We start from the raw sequence: 19,515 nt of genomic DNA, 5'->3' as shown, positions 1-19,515 counted from the left end.
GCTGCAGGAAGTAGCTGTGCTCCTTCCCCAGAGACAACTCTAGATCATGCTTCCTACCAGCAAGCAAGTCAGGGTAAGCCAAGGACTTCTCCTTTGGAGACACTTTAGGTAGGCTTACAAACACAGGAATGCACTGGCTTATTAAGGAGAATGAACATGGAGTGCCTTTTGCTTGCATGGGTGCCATATTTGCTCAAGCACCACAGCCTTCAAAACTGCTAAAGTTATTTGTACACAGTTATGTTTCTTATTTCCATTTATTGCATAATGTAAAGCTGCATTGTGCTCATCAGTACAGGAAAAGGCTACATGCTTGTGTTCATTTCCTAGTTCAAACTTCATCACTAAATTCAGTGTCAATCTCTGTCAAGGTTGCTCCTCTGTATTTCACTTATTTTTTTTTTTTTGTCTTGTGCATAGATTTTGGGATTTAAATTTTTTCACATATTGCAAGAATTTTCTGGTAAAAATGTACAGTTCTTTAAGTAGATATCTTATACTAAATTTTTATTTTGCTTTTGCTGCCATGTATTGAAGTCCAGAGATTCGTCCACAAGCCTTTTATTTTTAAACAGGCTTTCCCTCCGTTCTCTAAGTTCACTAATTTCTCCAGATGGCCCTGGAATTTGCCATCCTCCTGCCTCACTTTGCTGCCCATGTAGCTGACCTTCCAACCTGTATTCCATGGTAGGCCACAGAGCAGTCTGCTGTACAAAAACTTAGCTAAAACACAATCACTAACTGTGTCCTAGTTAGTGATTACTGGATTGTTAAGGTTTTGTCAGCCTATGTTCAAGAATGCCAAGTTGCACGCAGATTGTTATTGGGCCTATTTGTATTTAGGGGTCTGGGCTTCACATGTTAGCCTTAGTAGGAATTGTACCTCTGTTACTATTATCGCAATGATCTTGTGCAAATGATGATTGTTCATTAAACTATAAAATTATTAGTGACTGTGTCTGACTTTTTCTTTATTGGACAATTTGTACACCTTCTAGTGTTTAAATGATTGTAAGGAAACTCTTACACATCCAGTATTGCTTGCAACTTAGATCTCTCTAAAACATGTCCATTTCAGCAAAGATTTTGAGTGGATTTCAGGGAAGGTATTTTAGACATGTGCATAAGAGTTGTGCAAAGAGCACATGTAGGCATAGTGAAGTGGCCTGGCTGTGTACATTGTGGATTGTCCTCCACCTCATAGGACAGCAAGAGTTACTACTCAAGACAAAGGCTTTGAAAATCAGGCGGTGTTATTAACATTGTAGGCATCCACCTGGGCTACAGCTGTGAACAGCTGCACGCACTGCACCTGTTCTTGCTCCTGAACCTTTGCAGGGTTGTGAATGTGTGCTCTATGTCCTGGATGACACAAGCACTGCTCTCAATAAGCTGTTGCTGAAATAAAGCTTATTTTACGTTGCTTAACTGGCTCCTGCACTGGAGTATGCTCCAGCCCGATCCCACAATCTCAGCTGGTGCTAGCCACTGTCTTCCTCCCCCAGCTTCATGTAGCTTTCCAGTCTGGAAGCTTGCCTTTCCCAGTCACTCAAACTATTGAGCCTTGTATTGGTCAGTGTTTTACTTAGAGGAACAGATATAATACAAGGGATAGATATTAACACAAGATATACAGTATTACAAGATTGGCTCGAGACAGTCAGCCGCAGAGTCAGATGAGGGAGTGTGCAGAGGGCATCTGCACACCCCAGACTGAAGAATTCAGTCCCAAGGTCTGAGTCTCACTGCTGTGCTCCGTACAAGTCTCTATTCATCAGCTAGTGGGCCTGCGACGGAAGACTGAAGAGTCTGCGATGGACGCTGAAGAGTGTAGGACAGAAGGTAAAGGATCCAAGCTGGAGTCTGTGCTGCAAGCCAGGTGATGAAATCCAAGCCGAGTGCGAAGACTGAAGTTCCTCCGAAGAAGTGGAACATCCACTCCTTCCTCAGCACCTTTCTAGGGTCTCTTTGTGCTGAGTCTCTCTGGGGTGGAACCAATTGTGCCTCAGGGCGGGACTTCCACCAACTAGACCTGTGATGTGGAGTCAAACAGCCAAGTTGACACAATGTATCAACCACTGTCTTCCTCCCCGATCTTCATGTAACTTTCCAGTCTGGAAGCCTTGCCTTGCTCCCCAGCCACTCAAGGCCTTGAATCTATACTGGGCAGGGGCAGGAGATTTTCTTCTTTCATATGCCTCATTAATATGTGAGCATAGATACCAAATCTCTGTTATCCTTACATCTGTCAAGAAATCCCTGAATTGTGGGGAAAGTTTTTCCCTTAAATAACCAATTATTCTTCATACACTGTTTTTTTTTTTTGTGTGTGTGTGTGTGTGTACAAATGTGCATCTCCATGTGTGTCTGTTGATATTGCCAGACATTGCTCAGTGAATCCATAATCCCAACGAGGAGACCTGATTTCAGTGTGGACACCACTATTCAAGAAATTGTGGGGCCCGGGAGATGGCTCAGTAGATTGAGCACTTCCCTGGCAAGCACAAGGGCCTGAGTTCAATCCCCAGTTCCACAAAAAAAAAAAAAAAAAAATAGAAGAAATTGTGTTCCCAGTTGGCATATGAAAGGTTCTGCCTCCCATGGTGAGTAGGCCTGATTCACTTCATGATGGTTTGATATTGTTTCTGACATTGTCTATGAATATCAAGCTCCAGCTGTTCAGCCTTGGACAGACTCTCACCCCTGACCCTCAACTTTGATTCTAAATTTGGGACTGCACTCATTGCTCTTTGCAATATCTCTTTATCAAGAAAGAAATTCATGGGAAGCATTTCACAAGATCGTTTTGAGTAATAGTCCAAGGGACTATTTATAAATTGAAAGATCAACACAGCTGTACCAGTGTTTCTAAATGGATGGGTACTGGAGGTTTTACATTCTGTTCAGGCATCTTATTTCTAGTTGTACAGTATACTAGATTTCTTTTCTTTCTTTTTTTTTTCCAGAACCGGGGATTGAACTCAGACCCTTGTGCTTGCCAGGGAAGCGCTTATTCCACTGAGCCATCTCCCTGGCCTATACTAGATTTCTTTAATGGTCCTAATCTTTTCAGGAAACAAATGTCTTGACCCTTCAGTTAAAAAATTCTCAGGGAAAATTCAAGTTTTTCCAATTCTTTTGATCTGTTTTCCTGCTAGAATATCATAAATTTGACAAAAGCCTGAAAGTACTACCTATACCACAGTTTGCGTATTATGCAGCCTTGAAATTTCTTCCACCCAAAGTATCAGTCCAACACAACTAAAGCAAGTATCTTCCAGCCTAAACTTTGTATAGCAAAATGCTGAGTGAATTTTGGCCTGTGTAACTTACAGGGTTTCTGCTTTAACTGTCTTTGAACTTGTCATCTCCACAGAAGCACTCTGGGTGTCCCCTTCACTGCCCCCTCCTATCATCACTCTACTCCTTGAGCTCTGATCAGAATCAATCATATGCTCTGCTTACAGCATTTCAGTGCTTCTATGGCTTGCATCTCCCACTCTTTCTACACTCCTTGCTCATGCCAGTTCCAAAGGCTTGAAAAATGCTTGTTCTCCTATACCAAGGCAAACCATCAACTCCTCTGTTACTAGTATTTACTTTTCAGTTGCTCTTCTATTGCTGCCACAAATGACCCAATTCTCATAATCCAAGGAAAAGGTTTTGCTGCCTCTCAGTTAAGACAGATTCTGTCCATCTTCAGCTGGCTTTCTGCTAGGACCATCATAGTGGATGCCTATCTCATAATAAACTCTAATCAATTCAAGTTGTCCTGGAAGCACAGGAGGAAAACAATGCCAATGATCATTGTGTGAGTGACCTGAGAAGGCCTGAAGGTCACACCTTGGAGTGTCATTTAGATTGATGGAGAATTATGCTTCACTCATCCACTGGGCATCTCACCAAAGAATCAACCTGAAAATCCACTATCACTGTCTCAGCTGGCAAGGAAGCAATTCTGTTGTAGTCAGGATTTACAGGGGAAATAATTTAATAAAGTACAGATAATTTATGGGATTATTTTACTGTATTCACCTAAAGAATGAAATGCAAAAGAATGGAGGGTATCTTTCCACATAGTAGAGACTCAAAGAATCCTTGTAAGAGCATGGATCCCAAAATAATGTTCTTCAAGCATCCAGCTGAAATCCTACAGCCCATTGCAATTTCCTCCACCAGTCCAGTTGGAGGCCAAGACCACAACACTTTCTCATGCAAGTCTGTACCAAAGACCAGCACTAGGAAGGCCCCAAGATGAATACTAGAAGCTATAAAGTCTACACCAGCAGAATGAGAGACGTGGGTTCATATCAGGAAAACCAGCATGACAGCATGATCAACTTCATGCCATCTCCTCCTGCAGTTCTCTTTTTTCATGCTGCTGGCTACAATCCTCAGGTTGGCCTTCCACATCCAGAACCACCCTGATGTGTTTCACCTGGGGGTTACAAAGTGACCATTAGTTAATCCACCACAAATTCTCTATAGAGAAGGCTGCATGCAAAGTGCAAACTGAACAGCTACCCAGAGCTAACAGTGCTCTCTGTTGCTGGGATTTTTTTTATTCTTGATTTTTCTAATTTCCTCTTTCATTGTTTGGGTCAGTTTCAGCCAGACCATATTAGCTAATCTGTTTTGGTTAAAATCAGCTGGTTTTATTCTTTAATCACTTGCAAATCACAGTCAGATCCCATACTATAATGTTGAATTCGTATACAGTGTGTCTAAGCTATCCCACTGACATTTATTCCCACTAGCAAAATGATGGAATAATGTGTGCTTTAGGATAAGGGAAGATAATCTGAAATTTATGTATTATGAAACAAATGAATTTCAAGATAATATAGACAAAAATGATATGTTTGGCTATTCTGGAGAGTTTGGAAGCAAAGTATACATATTTTCCCACTGTATTTGGGAATGTTTTCATGATAGGGGCAAAAATCATCTGGTAAAATCAGTATTTTTTTTTCTTTTGATACTGGGATTCAAACTCAGGATCTTTTGCTTACCAGGCTGGTACTTATGCTGCTGAGCTATTTCACTGGCCCTAAAACTCAGTTATTTTACTCATACTTATACTTCAGCTAAATCTAGGTATTTCAACTATTTTTATGTAGTATTAAAGCAGTTAAATCCCTGAGTATTTAAGAAGCCAGTGGCTCACAAAACTTAGGAATGAGGGCTGGCCAGAGAGCTCAACAGATTAAAGCACCTGCTTAGGCAGGTGCAGGGACCAGGGTTTGATCCCGGGAGTGCCATGCAGGCCCTGCTGAGATGGTAATTTGAGACTGGCTGTGGTGACACATGCCTGTAATCCCAGTGCTTGGGAGGCTGAAGACAGGAGGATCACTATGAGTCTGATCTGTGTAGTGAGACCCTGTAGACCCTGTACTAAGTACTTAAGAGAAAGAAAGAAAGAAAGAAAGAAAGAAAGAAAGAAAGAAAGAAAGATTTGAGCAATCCTGTGTCTGATGGGTGTTTAGTTGTCTGTGGTCTTCATAGAATGAAGACATGAATTCTCTTCTCTCTGTTATAGGTCCTATTCGTGTTTTAATGTTTTGTTTGCTTCTCTGGACAAACTCACTATGTGATACAGCATGGCCTTTAACTCACTATACAGCAAAGTCTGTCATTAAACTTGTGGTGATCCTCCTCCTCCTCCAACCTTTTGAGTGCTGGGAATGTAAGCATGTACTGCTGTGTTTGCATCCAAGAATGGATAAGGAGCCCTTCATCTACTATGTTTCTGTTCTCTTTTGTTTTCATGAATATGGCAATGATATCATTTATTTTCTATAAATTCATGATGTGTGGCTGTTCATTGATAATTTGTGAGTGATTTCATGAGTATGTTGGTGGTGGACACGTATTTTACCTTAATATGACAAGCATGGAGGCTCTTTCTGTATGTTTGTTTTGTGTAAAGTGGTAACATTGACACTTTACATGGGAGAAAATAAATTCCGAAAGTTTACACTGCAATACATTGCTTCTAAACTGCTTCTGTTTGGGAGAGCTAGTGTTCAGCTAAAATGACTAACATCAAAAAGTCAACCAATAACAAAATCTGGAGTGGCTATGGGGAAAAAGGAACTGTTACAATTTGTGTCTAGTTATTCCTCCCAAATTTTGATACAGGCATGAGATGGACTTTTAGACTTTGTGATTAATTTATGATCCAGTGCTGGCATTATGGGTATAAGTGCTGCTGGGATTATGAGTGTAAGGAATGCTGGGATTATGACGGTGAGTTCTACACCCAGCCTGGGGCAGATAGCCTGAGTGTAACATAAGCAAGAACAACTTGCTGTCTGTTGCCATTGTTGCCATGGTTGCTCCTGTTTGCTCTTGCTGTTTCCCTGTTTTCTCCCATCCAAGTACTAACCAGGCCCCACCCTGCTTAGCTTCCAAGATCAGAAGAGATCGGGTGCTTCAGGGTGGTATGGCCGTAGACATGTTTTCCTGTTTTCTGCTGCCACATACTGCTGTTCTCTGCCACGTCCTACTTGCCTAGGAGCCAGCTAGGTATGGATTGAAACCTCCACTATGACCTAAATAAACCTTTCCTTCCTTAATTTTGGGTGCTGGATATTTTTTCCCAGCAATGAGAGAAAAGTAACTGAGAAAGGAACCCTTTTCCACTCTCAGTGAGAATGTAGGCTGGTATAGTCACAATGGAAATAAGTGTGGATATTCCCCAGAAGCTAAGTTTAGAGGCTTCATTCAATATATCTATTCCTCTCTTGGGTATTTTTCCAGAAGAACTGAAAATATTGTACCACACTGGTATATGTCCATCATGTTATAGCAGTGCAATTTGTAATAGCTAAATCTTGGAAACAATGCAAATGCCCTTCAACTGAGAAATGGATAAAAAAGACATGGTATTATTATTCAAGGGAGTATTACTCAGCTATAAAGAAAGATAAACTTGAGACTTTTATAGATAAGTGGGTACAACTAGAGATCCTATTCATAAGTGCAACAAATCAGACTCACATGTCTAAACATTATATTGTCTAGCCAAAGTAAGAATCTGAAAAAGTAAATAAAATTGGAAATATAAACATATATACTGTGAAAGAGAAAGAAACTTTACAAAGGGAAGGTACATCAGGGATGAGGGAAAGGAGAAAAGAAATAAGGAAGCAAAAATATATTCTAAAGGGAAATGAAAAATATATGTATATAGACAGGATAGCTTGGATAATTGTGCTGCTGATATTTATGGTCTTGAAAGCAATAGTTAATGCTTAAACTTTTTTCTTCTCTTTAATTTTTTGACCAGTTTTATATGCTTGTATCTTGTGATCTGTACAACTAATCTGAAGACAACAATATGCAATAAAAAAAACCACTGTTGAATTCCTGTCATTTTTTAAAAATTTCCTATCATTTTTATGAACATATTATTTATTCATTTGGCAGTCTCTGGAATCAAACAAGGATTGCATACTCTGAATGCATCAAGCATTAGAGTTTTTCAAGGATCAAAAAATAAACAAAATTAATAAAAAATAAAGAGAAAGCAGAGGACTGCAGAGATAGCTCAGTGGTCTAAGTGCCTGCCTGGCAAGTGCAAAGACTCAGGTATGATCCCCAGTACTGCATGCTAGCCACCAAAACTGGACATGGTAGCCCATGCTTGTAATCCCAGATCTTACTTTTTTTTAAAGTTTTTTTTTTTGTGTGTGTGTGTGTGTGTTTTAGGGAAGGTGCTACACGGTGTTCAGGGTCTCACTACTAGATCGGACTGATAGTGATCCGCCTGTTTATTGCCTCACAAGAGCTGGGATTACAGGCACACACTACTATGCCCAGTCTCAATTGCTATCTCAGTGTCCCAGAAGTGGGGCCAGCATAGCAGGCTTGGGATTGAACCCCTGGCCCCTGCACCTGCTTGCAGGTGCTTTAATCTGCTGAGCTATTTGCCTGGCCCCAAAAATTTCATTCTAAAGAGAGTAAAATATTGTTTCTAATATTTTCTTACATTTTTAATTTTCTTTTTTAAAAAAAAGTTTAGATAAAAGCACTTAAAAATGAAAACAAATGAAGTGAATGGAAGAGGTTGACCTCACATGCATCTCCAAACTAGAAGCAGCTAGAGCTTGAAGTGTGGGATGTCCTTCCAACAAGTGACGCAACCCTTGCATAATCACTTCCGTACACTGAAGTGAGTATAATCAGGTTGCGATACAGATTGTCAGAGTGGACTTCCCTAAAGATAATACCATAAAACCCTGTTTGGTCTACAAATTGCAGTGCTGCTCTGTGGGAAAGAAAAGGCCTACAGAGATCTGAGGGTTTCACTAATAAAGCTTCATGTTAGAAACTAAACTGCCTTTGCCAAAATTTCCTGTACCTTTACTCCAGGGTTTGTATACAAACTTATTCATTAGACCATTGTGCAAGATTCAAGTTATTTAAAATTCACTAGCTGAGCTGCAGATTGTCTCTGTAGTACAGTTAGAGCTCCCAGTGTTACAGTGTAAACTCCTTCCTAGTCATGCAGGTGGCAGGTACTCCCTGGTGTGTCAGCCTATCTGCACTTTTACAGTGTGCAAATCTCTCAGGTTGCTCTTGTGAATGGCTGTTTCCCATGGGGAGATCCAAGCAGCCCTCCTTTGCAAAGAAAGCTCATAGATAGTTTTCAGTGTTTCACTACAAACCAATCTGTTACAAGTCTAGCTGAAATTCCAGAATGCTGCAGCTATATTCTGGAAGCTTGCAAAATAATATATTCATTGATTTATTGTATCTCACGGAAGTGAATGGCGGTGTATGGTCCAGATGCAGGTCCTAACAAGCAGCTACTGGAGCATGCACTGTGTAAGGATGTACTTCCAGCAAGTAATGCATCCTTTCTATAATAACATCAGTGCCTCAATGCGTGCATCACAGATTTCCAGAGTGTACTTCCACAAAGGTTCTACTATGAAAGCCAGTTTTGTCTATGAAGTGCAATCATGCTCTGTAGGAAAGAAAAGACATTTAGAGATCTGGGTGTTTTTTTCTGATGACAGCTCTATCTTAGAAGCCAAATTTCCTTCCTGAAAAAGTCTGCAGTTAACACTGGTGTTATCACAGTAAGATGTTCATTAGTCCATTGTGCAGCACTGAAGTAAATGGAAGTCCATTGCTTCAGGTACAGTCCCTCGCTCCCGTGAACTAGAGCTCAGAATTTTACAAGGTAATTTCTTTCCAAGCATGCATTTTGTGTGTTCCCACTGCAACATGTGCCTATCTGTACTAGGGTTTTGAAAAGCATACATCTCCAAGTCTTCTGTGGTAAACGGATGTTTAGCATTTGTCAACCTGCGCAGCCCTGTGGCAAAGAGAGAGCCTGGATAATTCTCAATGTTTCACTAAAAGCTAACCTATGTCACAACTTCAATTGACTGCCCAGAATGATGCTGCTGTATTCATGAAGGGTCTGCAGTAATATTTTGATTGATTCATTGTACCTCATGGAACTAATGAAAAAGGGTAACCTCGGATAAAGTTCCTAACTTGAAGCAGCTGGAGCTTGAGGTGTGTAAAGATGCAACCCAGCCTATGCACACTCACTGCAGTGTCAGAATACCTGAATTACACATTACCAGAGTGCAATTCCCTGAATTTTATACTGTTAAAGACCTTTTAGCTTACAAAGTGCAATGCTTTTTGGAAAAGAAAAGTCCCAGAGATCCCAGTGATTCACTGGTAATAATTTCATGTTAATAGCCAAAGAGACTTTCCAAAGTTTTACACTGCATTTTACACTGGCAGTGGCACTAACATATACATTAGTCCATTTTGCTGCCTGTAAGTAAATGGAAGTCCATTATCTCAGGTGCAATTTCTCTCTGCAATGAACTAGAGCCCGCAATGTTGGAAGGTAAATTCCTTCTTGGTCACGCAGGCTGTAGATACTCACTGGAATGCCTTCCTTTCTTCATTATACTTCTGTAGAGAGTACTTCTCTAAGGCTTCTCCTGTGAATGGCAGTTGTGCATAGGGGAAATATCTGAAAATCTGTCTCCCTTAAAGGCCCTGGATAGTTCTCAATGTTAGAAGGCAAACTATCTTTCTAAAGCCTTCTGTAGTTTACACTGGTGTGTTCACACTAAGATGTTCATTAACCTTTTGTGCAGCATAGATGTGCATGGGAATCTATTACCTTGGGTGCAGTTTCTCCCTGAAAAAAGCTAGAGATCACAATGCTGGAGGGTAAACTCCTTTCCAGGCATGAATTACATAGGTTGTCCCTGGAGGGTCTGCCTATCTGTACTATGCGTCTGTAAAATGTATTCTTTTAGACTTTTATTGTAAATGGCATGTTGACATAGGGAGATTCATGTTGCCCTGAAATGATGGAAAGTCCTGGATAGTCCTCAGTGTTTCACTAGACACCACTCTATGTTAGAGGTCTAATGAACTTTCCAGAATAATTCTGTCATGTTTCTTTTCTAAGAAAAAAGGAAATTAAAATTTCATAACAAAATAATAGGAGAATAGCAATAGTTGATACATTGAATATTGTTATCTTTACAATAGTGTTCATATGAGGTATGGGCTTAAATTATTCTCCTAAGTATATTCACACAAACCTTTCTCATCAAACCTGTGTATCCATTGAGGCCTGGGCTTTTCTTTGTTGCTATGTTTTTAATTACATCTTCAATTTTATTGATTGATAAAGGATTATTTAGAAATCCTGTATCTTCTCTATTCAGCTTTGGTAGTTCATATATATATGAATAGTTTCATGAAGTAGATATTGATGATCTTCTGGATTTCTGCAGGATCTATTGCGATTTCACCCTTTTCATTCCTAGTTGCATGCATTTGAGGTTTTCTTTCCTTTTTGCAACAACATTGTCTAAGGTCTTATACTGCTATTTGATCTTTCAGAGAACCAACTCTTTGATTCTTTGTACTATTTTCTTACTTTAAATCACATTAATTTCTGCTCTGATCTTTATAATTTATTCTCTTACACAAGCTTTCAGCTTGATTTGTTCTTTTTCTAGAAATTTAAGATTTAGCATTCTATTTGAGATGTCTACATAACTTTCCGGAATGACACTGGTGTACTTCTGAAGCTTCCATAGTATTTTACTGACTTCCAATGTGCTCTTTCTGGAGAAAACTAATTTGAGCGGAAGATTAGGCAAAAAATGCAGTGCTGCTGCTCTGTGAGAAAGAAAAGGCCTGAAGAGGTTTGTGTATTTCATTGATATCACTAATAAAACCATGCTAGAAACAAAACCGCTGATTTCAATCCCTGACATGAAAAAAAAAAGCAAAGAAAGAAAGAATGGAAGGAAGGTAGGAAGAGAGAGAGAGAGAGAGAGAGAGAGAGAGAGAGAGAGAGAGAGAGAGAGAGAGAAGAAACTGAGTTCAATCAGTAGTGGGAACTGAGGGCGGACCCCAGAGAACCGCGAGCAGCCCCACCGCTGCTGCACACCCCGAGAGGACGCGCAACTGCTGCAGCCGGCCCCCGTCACCTCCACCACAAACATGAGCAGCAACGCCAAGCAAGACCCAGCAGTCACCTGCTGCCCGCCCTCCGACCCCCACCCCTCCGCCTTCAGCACTGCTGACACCAAGCGAGGCACCAGGGGCAGCAGCACAGGGAGCCGTGGCCCGGTGGCCTCACATTGGTAGCGCCTGCTGGTGGAGACAAGAAGGTCATCACAATGAAGGTTTTGGGAACAGTAAAATGGTTCAGTGTAAGAAACGGATATTGGGCTGGCCAGATAGCTCAGCGGATTAATGCGCCTGCTTAGGCAGAGCGCAGTGGCCGGTACTCTATCCCCAGCAAACCATGCCAGCCCCACCCCCAGGCCGTGCTGAGATGTTGATTGAGACTGGGCATGGTGGTGCAGGCCTGTAATCCCAGTGCTTGGGAGGCTGGAAACAAGAAAATCGCTACGAGTCTGATCTACGTAGTGAGATCCTGTAGACGTTGCCCTAAGAAACAGATGTGGTTTCATCAACAGGAATGACACTAAGGAAGGTGTATTTGTACACCAGACTGTCATGAAGAAGAAGAACGCCAGGAAGTACCTTCACAGTGTAGGAAATGAAGAGACTATGGAGTTTGATGTTGTTGAAGGAGAAAAAGTTGCGGAGGCAGCAAATGTTACAGGCCCTGGTGGAGCTCCAGTTCAAGGCAGTAAATATGCAAATCATAACCATTATAGACACTACCTAGGTCATGGGGTCCTCCATGCAATTACCAGCAGAATTACCAGAATAGTGAGAGTAGGGAAAAGAATAAAGCCAGGCCCAACAACGCCGGCCCAACTGCAGGCAGGTTCCCACCTTACCCTATGGGCATTGACCACAGTTATAGACCATGATTCCTCACTGGCCCTCCTTACCAAAGACAGCCTAGAAGAAGAAGATAAGGAACATCAAGGAGATGAAACCCAAGATCAGCAGCCACCTCAGTGTTGGTGCCATTGCAACTTCAATTAACTGATGCAGATGCTCAGAAAACCCTACACCACAAGATGGCAAAGAGACAAAAGCAGTGATCCACCAGCTAAGTCTGTCCACTCCCAAGGCTGAGCAGGGTGGGGCTGAGTAAAGCCTGGCTTAACGTCTCTACCAGCATCTGGTTTAGTCATCCAGCAAGAAAGAAATGAATAGGGAATTCTAGCAATAAGAAATGAACAAAAGGTTGGAACTGAAGACCTTATGTCCTTGTTTTTTGCCCATTGACTAGATAACTAGAACTATCTGCATTATCTGTGCAGCATGGGGTTTTTAATTATTTTTACCTAACGATGTCTCTTTTTGGTAAAGACAAATGTGGGTTTTTTGTTTTGTTTTGTTTTGTTTTGTTTTTAAAGCCCGGTTTTACTCAATACACTTTTAAAGGCTTTTAAATTATTTCATATCTGGTGAAGCTGAAACTTTTTGAGAACTTCATTTTTAATTTGTAATAAAAGTTTACAACTTGACTTTTTCAAAAAAGTCAACAAACTGCAAGCACCTATTAATAAAAGTCTTAAATGATAAAAAAGGAGAGAGAGAGAGAGAGAGAGAGAGAGAGAGAGAGAGAGAGAGAGAGAGAAACTGATTTTCCAAACAGAGTTTATAGTGGTGTTTGCACTCTAACTTCTTGATAAGACCACTGGGCAGCCTACAGCTGAATGGAAGTTCACTACTTCAGATGCAGTTTCTCCCTCAAGCAGAGCTCACAATGTTGTAAGGTAAAATCCTTCCTAGTCAAGTAGGCTGTAAGTGCTTGCTGTAGTTTTGGCCTATCAGACCCAGCTATTTCCTTTATGGGCATCTTTCTAAAAGAATTGAAAACATCATTCCCTATTTTAGTTACTTTCCTTATTTCTGAGACAAAATATCTGGCACCTAAAGTTAAAAGAGGAAACATTTATTGTATCTCACAGTTTGTAGAGATTTCAGTTCATATTTGGCTGGCTTCAAGGCAGGGTGGTAGGGCAGAGGGGCATCACAGAATTGAAACAGCTCATAATGGACAGAAGGTAGGAAGGCAGATAAGCAGTGGATCAGCAAGCAACCATCTTTTTTTCTGCTTATGTTTTATCCAGACTACCTTCCCTTAGGGTGGGCAGCACTCACACCCAGGGCATGGAAACCTTAATCCTACCCAGAACTCTGCCAAACCAATAAGCAGACTAATTCCATAATCCCAGCATCACGCACTCTAGAACTAAACACATCTGAAAAGCTTCACCTATGAGTGCATGAGGCACTGGGGAGACATATAGACACAAACCATAACATGCACTTCATAATCCACCTCTTTCAACCAATCTCACTTTCTAACAGTAGGTCAGCTATAACACCTCCATTATCCAGCCATATTCCAAGAACATGAGGTTTTGAGGGTCATTTTAAATCTGAACAATAACATTCATTTCTAGGTTAAAACACAAACTCTTCCACCATCATCTACATTGTAGTCAAATTGATCTGGGCTTGTATTCTATAATCCAGCACAGTTCAGCAGTAAGACCCCAGAGAACTACTTCTTAAGCCTTTATTATTTCTTGACTTTCTCAGATTCATTTACTGTGGTATCATTTCATACATGTAGTGCCTGGCAAACAAAAGGACTTAATGTTGATGAAGAGAAGGCATTTAAAATCCCACATTTTTAGGAGCTGAGGAGATTGCTCAGTGGAATAAGCACTTCCCTGGCAAGCTCAAGGGTCTGAGTTCAATCCCCAGTTCCACATACACACAAAAAAATTGTTTTTTAAAAAATCTCACATTAAAAAAAAATGTTCCTGGACTGGGGAGATATCTCAGTAGAATAAGTGCCTGCCTGGCAAGAGCAAGGTCCTGAATTCTATCCCCAGTACTGGAAAAAACAAGTTCTTCTTTAAAAGATAATACTGTGAGAATGCAATAGTTCTGTTACCTATACTGTTTAAGAGCCAGACTATTCTAGCCTCATCCTCAGCAATCATAATGAAGTAGTAACTTTTGTCCCTCTAAGTAAAATGTTATAACCTTGTGTTCTCATATCATCCTATTATGTCTGAGCATGGCTACCAAGATACAAAACCATTACATCTTGACAAACTGCTTTTATTCTTCTTTGGCCCATCCACAAGTTCCATGTGGAAGACCAGCCCTCTTAGCCAAGTACATAAAAGCTAGAACCTGTCCTTTGTCTTTTGCTTAATCATGTTGGATTTATCAGCTGAGCTGCTATATACTCTAAAGTAAAATCCTTCTGTTTCCAATTTGATCTATTGTGCCTCATATAATGCAACTTTTGTAAGCTACATTTCAGTTTTCTTCTGTAAAATGTAAAGTGGAATTGTATTTGAGGATTACATGAGTATTTCAGTTAGAACAATGCTGAACATGTAGTACTAATGAATGTTAACTGTTTCTATAGTCCTTATCAAATCAGGACCTTGGAGCCCCACTTTTATGATTCCTAAAGTTCATAACAGAAGTTTCTACTTCATGAGTTGTTACATAAAAAGGGAAAATACAGAATAGTGTGCAGTAGGAGGGACAGAAGACACAGTTAGAAAGGCCAGTTTGGCCCCTATTTTAAATGTGGAGGGGCCCTGAGTCTCATTAAAAATGCTAGAACTCTCTAGTGAGAGTAAGACCAGAATCTCAAGTTGTAGGTGAAAATGAATACTTGATTGAAAGACAGTAGAGAAACATTTAGGTATAGAAATAATCAACAATTTTGATACAACTAAGTTCTATGAGAAAATGAAAGCTATGGGACTCAGAGAAGTTGAGCTGCCCATGAACTTGCACCTCACTAACTGGGGCTTTCTATAATGTCTATTGATCCACAGCACTTGTCAAATTACAAAATCCAGAGAGGCTCCGGCAGCAGCTGACGAATCAAAAAAAGACATCCTAGACCCTGACTGTGAGGGGCTGGTCAGCCCCAGGTGGGGTGAGATGTTTTGAATCAAGTGCGTGGTTGCCAGTTGGGTGGGCTGGCAGGTGGAACTCTGGTTATGATTGGCTCCTGGTAACCTGGTGACCACAGAATGTGCTCCAGTTGGCAGGTGCTGGCCTAGTGTTTTCAGTTGGTAGGAAGTGGCTGAAGGAGGAGAAGAGCTCTGACCTACTCACTTGACAGTGGCTGCCTCTCAACACTTGTTCAATCTCTACCCTTTTTAAAAGCCATATTACAGTCTCACAGAAGACTAGTTGGCTTTGAAGGCTTGGGGAACAGGTGACCAAGTGGGGACCTGTCTTCTGGGCAGGGACCAGTAGAAGGTAGAGCAGGTGAGCCTGCCTCTGCACTGCTGAGCTCGTTGGGTACAGCTGAATGAGAGTGTAGTGGTGTCCCATGGGGAACAGTGCAACCTGCTGCAGAGCCCCCAATGGCAGACTCAAGCTGGGCCAGCACAAGCACTCAGGCAAGCCACAGTACAAGTCTGAGATCTGTAGGGTGGTGGCTGGAGATGCAGCACAAGCACTTGGTTCCCAAGAAACTGAGGAGTTTTTGATGGGAAGGAAGGATGGTTACCACCTGTACCACATCAGTGACTGGGAGAGGCCCAAAGGTAAGGAGGTAGGGGGATATTTTCTGCCTTCAAATGAAGGCCTCACCCTCTGCCATCCCTGGACTCTGGGTGTACTGGGGCTTCTTCCTTATAGGAACTAGATTTCTTGGTGTTGGGCACTTGTGCCAGGGTTTTCAAGCTGACTCTGGAGAGAAAAGCCCAGATGTTTGATTTTTATCCCTATGATTTTGGAACGTGAACAATCCAGATAACAAGATGATTCTTGAATGAAGACTGCCTTTTTTGTTGTTATTGTTTTGTTTTGAATTTGAAGTGATGTGGTTTGAATCCAAGGCCTTCACATTTAGCTCTATCCCTAGCTCTTTGTTAAAAATTTTATTCTGAGACAGGGTCTATCTATATCACTTAAATTTCCCAGGTTTCAACTTGGAATGCTCCTGCCCCATCCTCTCTGAAAGCTGGGTTTACAGTGTAACAAACACTAAGTCCATTGGAGTGGAAAATATTTTATCAGAAAGATGTATGTAGAGTTGGCCCATTTATTTCATTTCAGCGACAGAATTTATTTCATTACTATTCAGGAAATATCTTAAAGTTCTTCTTCATTTTAACTTTAGTTGGGCTCTTGGTTTGTTTGTTAGATTAATTAAGCCTTGTGTTGGACATGCCTTTGTAACTTCAGTATATTCAAAACCCACTAAAGAAAGAAAAATCTATGTTTTGAGCCTTTAAACACAAAGCATGTAAGTACTTCTCAAAACTTACTCTGCTTCGTGGTGTAAAGTAAGCCACTGATTGATCTTAGAAAAAATTAGTAGAGGAGGAATATGTAATAATATATGTGTAATAATAAAAGGGGAAAACACAAGTATATAATTTTTATGATTTGTAATATGTTATCATATGATGTGCATTACTTCGGCTCTCCTCAATACAAAGGAAGCCTGTGCATTCTCTGTGTACTGCTGAGCAAGAAGCAAAAGTGAGAAATTAGAGTGCAAGACATCATCTGGCTAACTTCTAGCACAGGGTGACACAGAAGTGGTGCATGTGACAAATTCAGTCCTTGAGCAAAACCTTTGCAGACTTACTTAATTCCATTTATGTTTTTATACAATTCATAAGCAACAGGTAGGTCTCTGTCATATGTGTACACATTTATTTTAATGGATAAGAATAAAAGTAAATGTAAAAAAATGGCATGGATTTACTAATGAAGGCCGTGGATTTCTTCTGGGAACAGAATTAACATGGGGTGGACAATGGAATTGAGGAGAAACTTGCAAGAGGTTAGGCAAGTATAGGAGAATGATAAACACTAAATCTGAGATATTCAAAAATACTTTATAAGCATAGAGTGTGTTGTTTTATGTTTCTGGATGTTATGGTTAATTTTCATTTTTAAAAAATTTTCATTTCTATTTGTCTTAGAAAATGGAATGTTTACAGCCAGGGATGTAGCTCACTTCCTTGGTGTAGCTCACCTCAGTAGCGTTTATCGAGCAAGACATTGGATCAAAAGCACTGTAGGGAAAATAAAATGTTGCTATTCACTAAAGTGACAAGAATTCTCAACTTCAGCATTTGGTTATTATTCTCAAGTTTCCATAGAAACAGCACCAGATGCTAAATATACAGTAGAGGTATAGTAGTCCTTCACTATTTCATGGTTCAACTTTCATGGGTTCACTGTTTCATGGGTTTTCCAAAATATTAATCTAAATTATTTATCATGGATTTTTCACTATACCAGGGGTCTTTGTGGTGCTATATAGTACTGTATATTTATTTAAATGAATAGTAATTATGGTTTTAAAAATTCCTGTCTAGAATTTATATTAAAATACCCAGAAGGGGAATAGCTGGTTTGAATGGGACTTCCAATCCTAGTTTCTTTGAGAAGTTTCCACACTGATTTCCATAGTGGTTATACCAGTCTACATTCCCACCAGCAGTGGAGAAGGGTTCCTTTTTTTCCCCACAGCCTCTCCAACATTTGTTATAAGTTGATATCTTTATGATAGCCATTCTTTCTGGGGAGAGACGGTATCTCAATTTTTTAAAAAATGAATTTAGTTATTGCAAGGTTTCACTATGAAGTTTGGGCTTCTAGTGATCCTCCTGCTTTCAGCCTCCCCAGGGCTGGGATTACAGGCATGAGCCACCATGCTTGGACTCTGACTGGCTCACCCTGCCCTGGGGGCTGGTGTGGCATGTGGTGCCAGGGATCAAACCATGGTCCCTGTGCTTGCCTAAGCAGGTGCTTTAGTCTACTGAGTTATCTCATAAGCCCCTCTCCAGTGGCCAGTGCTGTGGCACATTTTGTTATATATTTATTTGCCACTTGTACTACTTCCTCTGAGAAGTGTGTGTTTATCTCAGATGCCTATTTTTGGATTGGGTCTTTAAATTTGGGGGGCCAGGTATTTTCCCAAAAGAACTGAAAACATCATATCATAGTGATATATGTATACCCCTGTTTATAACAGCACAATTTGTCATAGCCAAATCTTGGAAACAACCAAAATGCCCATCACTTGAGGAATGGATGAAAAAGATGTGGTATTTTTATACAATGGAGCACTACTCAGCTATAAATTAAGAAAAAATCAAAGCCTTTATAGATAAGTAGATGCAACTAGAGGCTATACTAAATCAGACCCACAAGTGTAAATATCATATTGTCTCCCTAGTGTAGGAACATAAAAGAATAAATAAAACCTGAAAGCTATGGTAGATATAGTAAAATGGAAAGAACTTGAACTTAAGTATTGAACAATGAAGATGAGAGAAAGGAGAAAAGATAGGAAAAAAGAAAGGAGGAAAACATGTAAATATATATACAGGATGCTGAGGTGATTGTACTAATAATTTCCAACAAGTTTTTTGAAAATAGCAGTTAATGTTCAGTTTTCACCTTGCCTAGTTCTGTATGCTGATACATGCAATCTGAGCAACTACATTGAGAACAGCAATGTGTAATACAAAACTCACAGTTGAATACCTTTGATCTTGGACTTCTAAGTGTGTGCCATTTCTAGTGTCTTATCAATTATTACACTCTCCTTAAAATAATTTTTAAAAAGACAAGGAAAAAATTTGATATTTCTTGAAAACAAGCATTAATATTCAATTATTTGTCCAAAATTTCATAAATATGCCTGTTAATTTGAGCAACATATTGGTGATAAAAATAAAAAATATAATAAGCATTGTTAACTAGCGATTCCTGTTTTGAAAATCTGTGATATATGTGTTGTTGCATGTTACCTTGTTTCTGTCTTTTTTCTGTTTGTTTTTGCTCCGACTTTTACTCTACAAAGTAAAATAAAATTGAGCTACAAGATATTAAAAATGTTAATTCTAACATATTAAAAGAATATAAAGTCAAAATAAAGTACACTGTTTACAGTATGTATTTCTTAGTGGATGAATACATACTGTATCATACAGTATACGTGTATTATTAAAATCATGTAGGCTTACTAGTTTAGAGAATGATTAAGAACATTAGAAGGGTTTT

The 19,515-nt window shown here is 40.0% G+C and overlaps 1 protein-coding gene and 1 pseudogene across 1 annotated transcript in view; both read left to right on the top strand.

The window, feature by feature from the left end:
* Positions 1 to 8,774: 8,774 nt before the first annotated feature.
* Positions 8,775 to 12,580, top strand: LOC101570810 (annotated as a pseudogene).
* A 3,234-nt stretch (positions 12,581 to 15,814) lies between these two features.
* LOC101570406 (cyclin-Y-like protein 1) overlaps positions 15,815 to 19,515 on the top strand; it is a 48,729-nt gene continuing 45,028 nt past the window's right edge. The window contains exon 1 of the mRNA XM_012513132.1: positions 15,815 to 16,039. Coding sequence (XP_012368586.1) covers positions 15,815 to 16,039 — 225 coding nt within the window. The remainder of the gene's footprint in view (positions 16,040 to 19,515) is intronic.

This window comes from Octodon degus, unplaced genomic scaffold (assembly GCF_000260255.1).
Source record: "Octodon degus isolate 3935 unplaced genomic scaffold, OctDeg1.0 scaffold00330, whole genome shotgun sequence".
NCBI lineage: Eukaryota > Metazoa > Chordata > Mammalia > Rodentia > Octodontidae > Octodon > Octodon degus.
The sequence above is the reverse complement of the archived record's forward strand: the minus strand, read 5'-3'. Positions and strand labels throughout refer to the sequence as shown.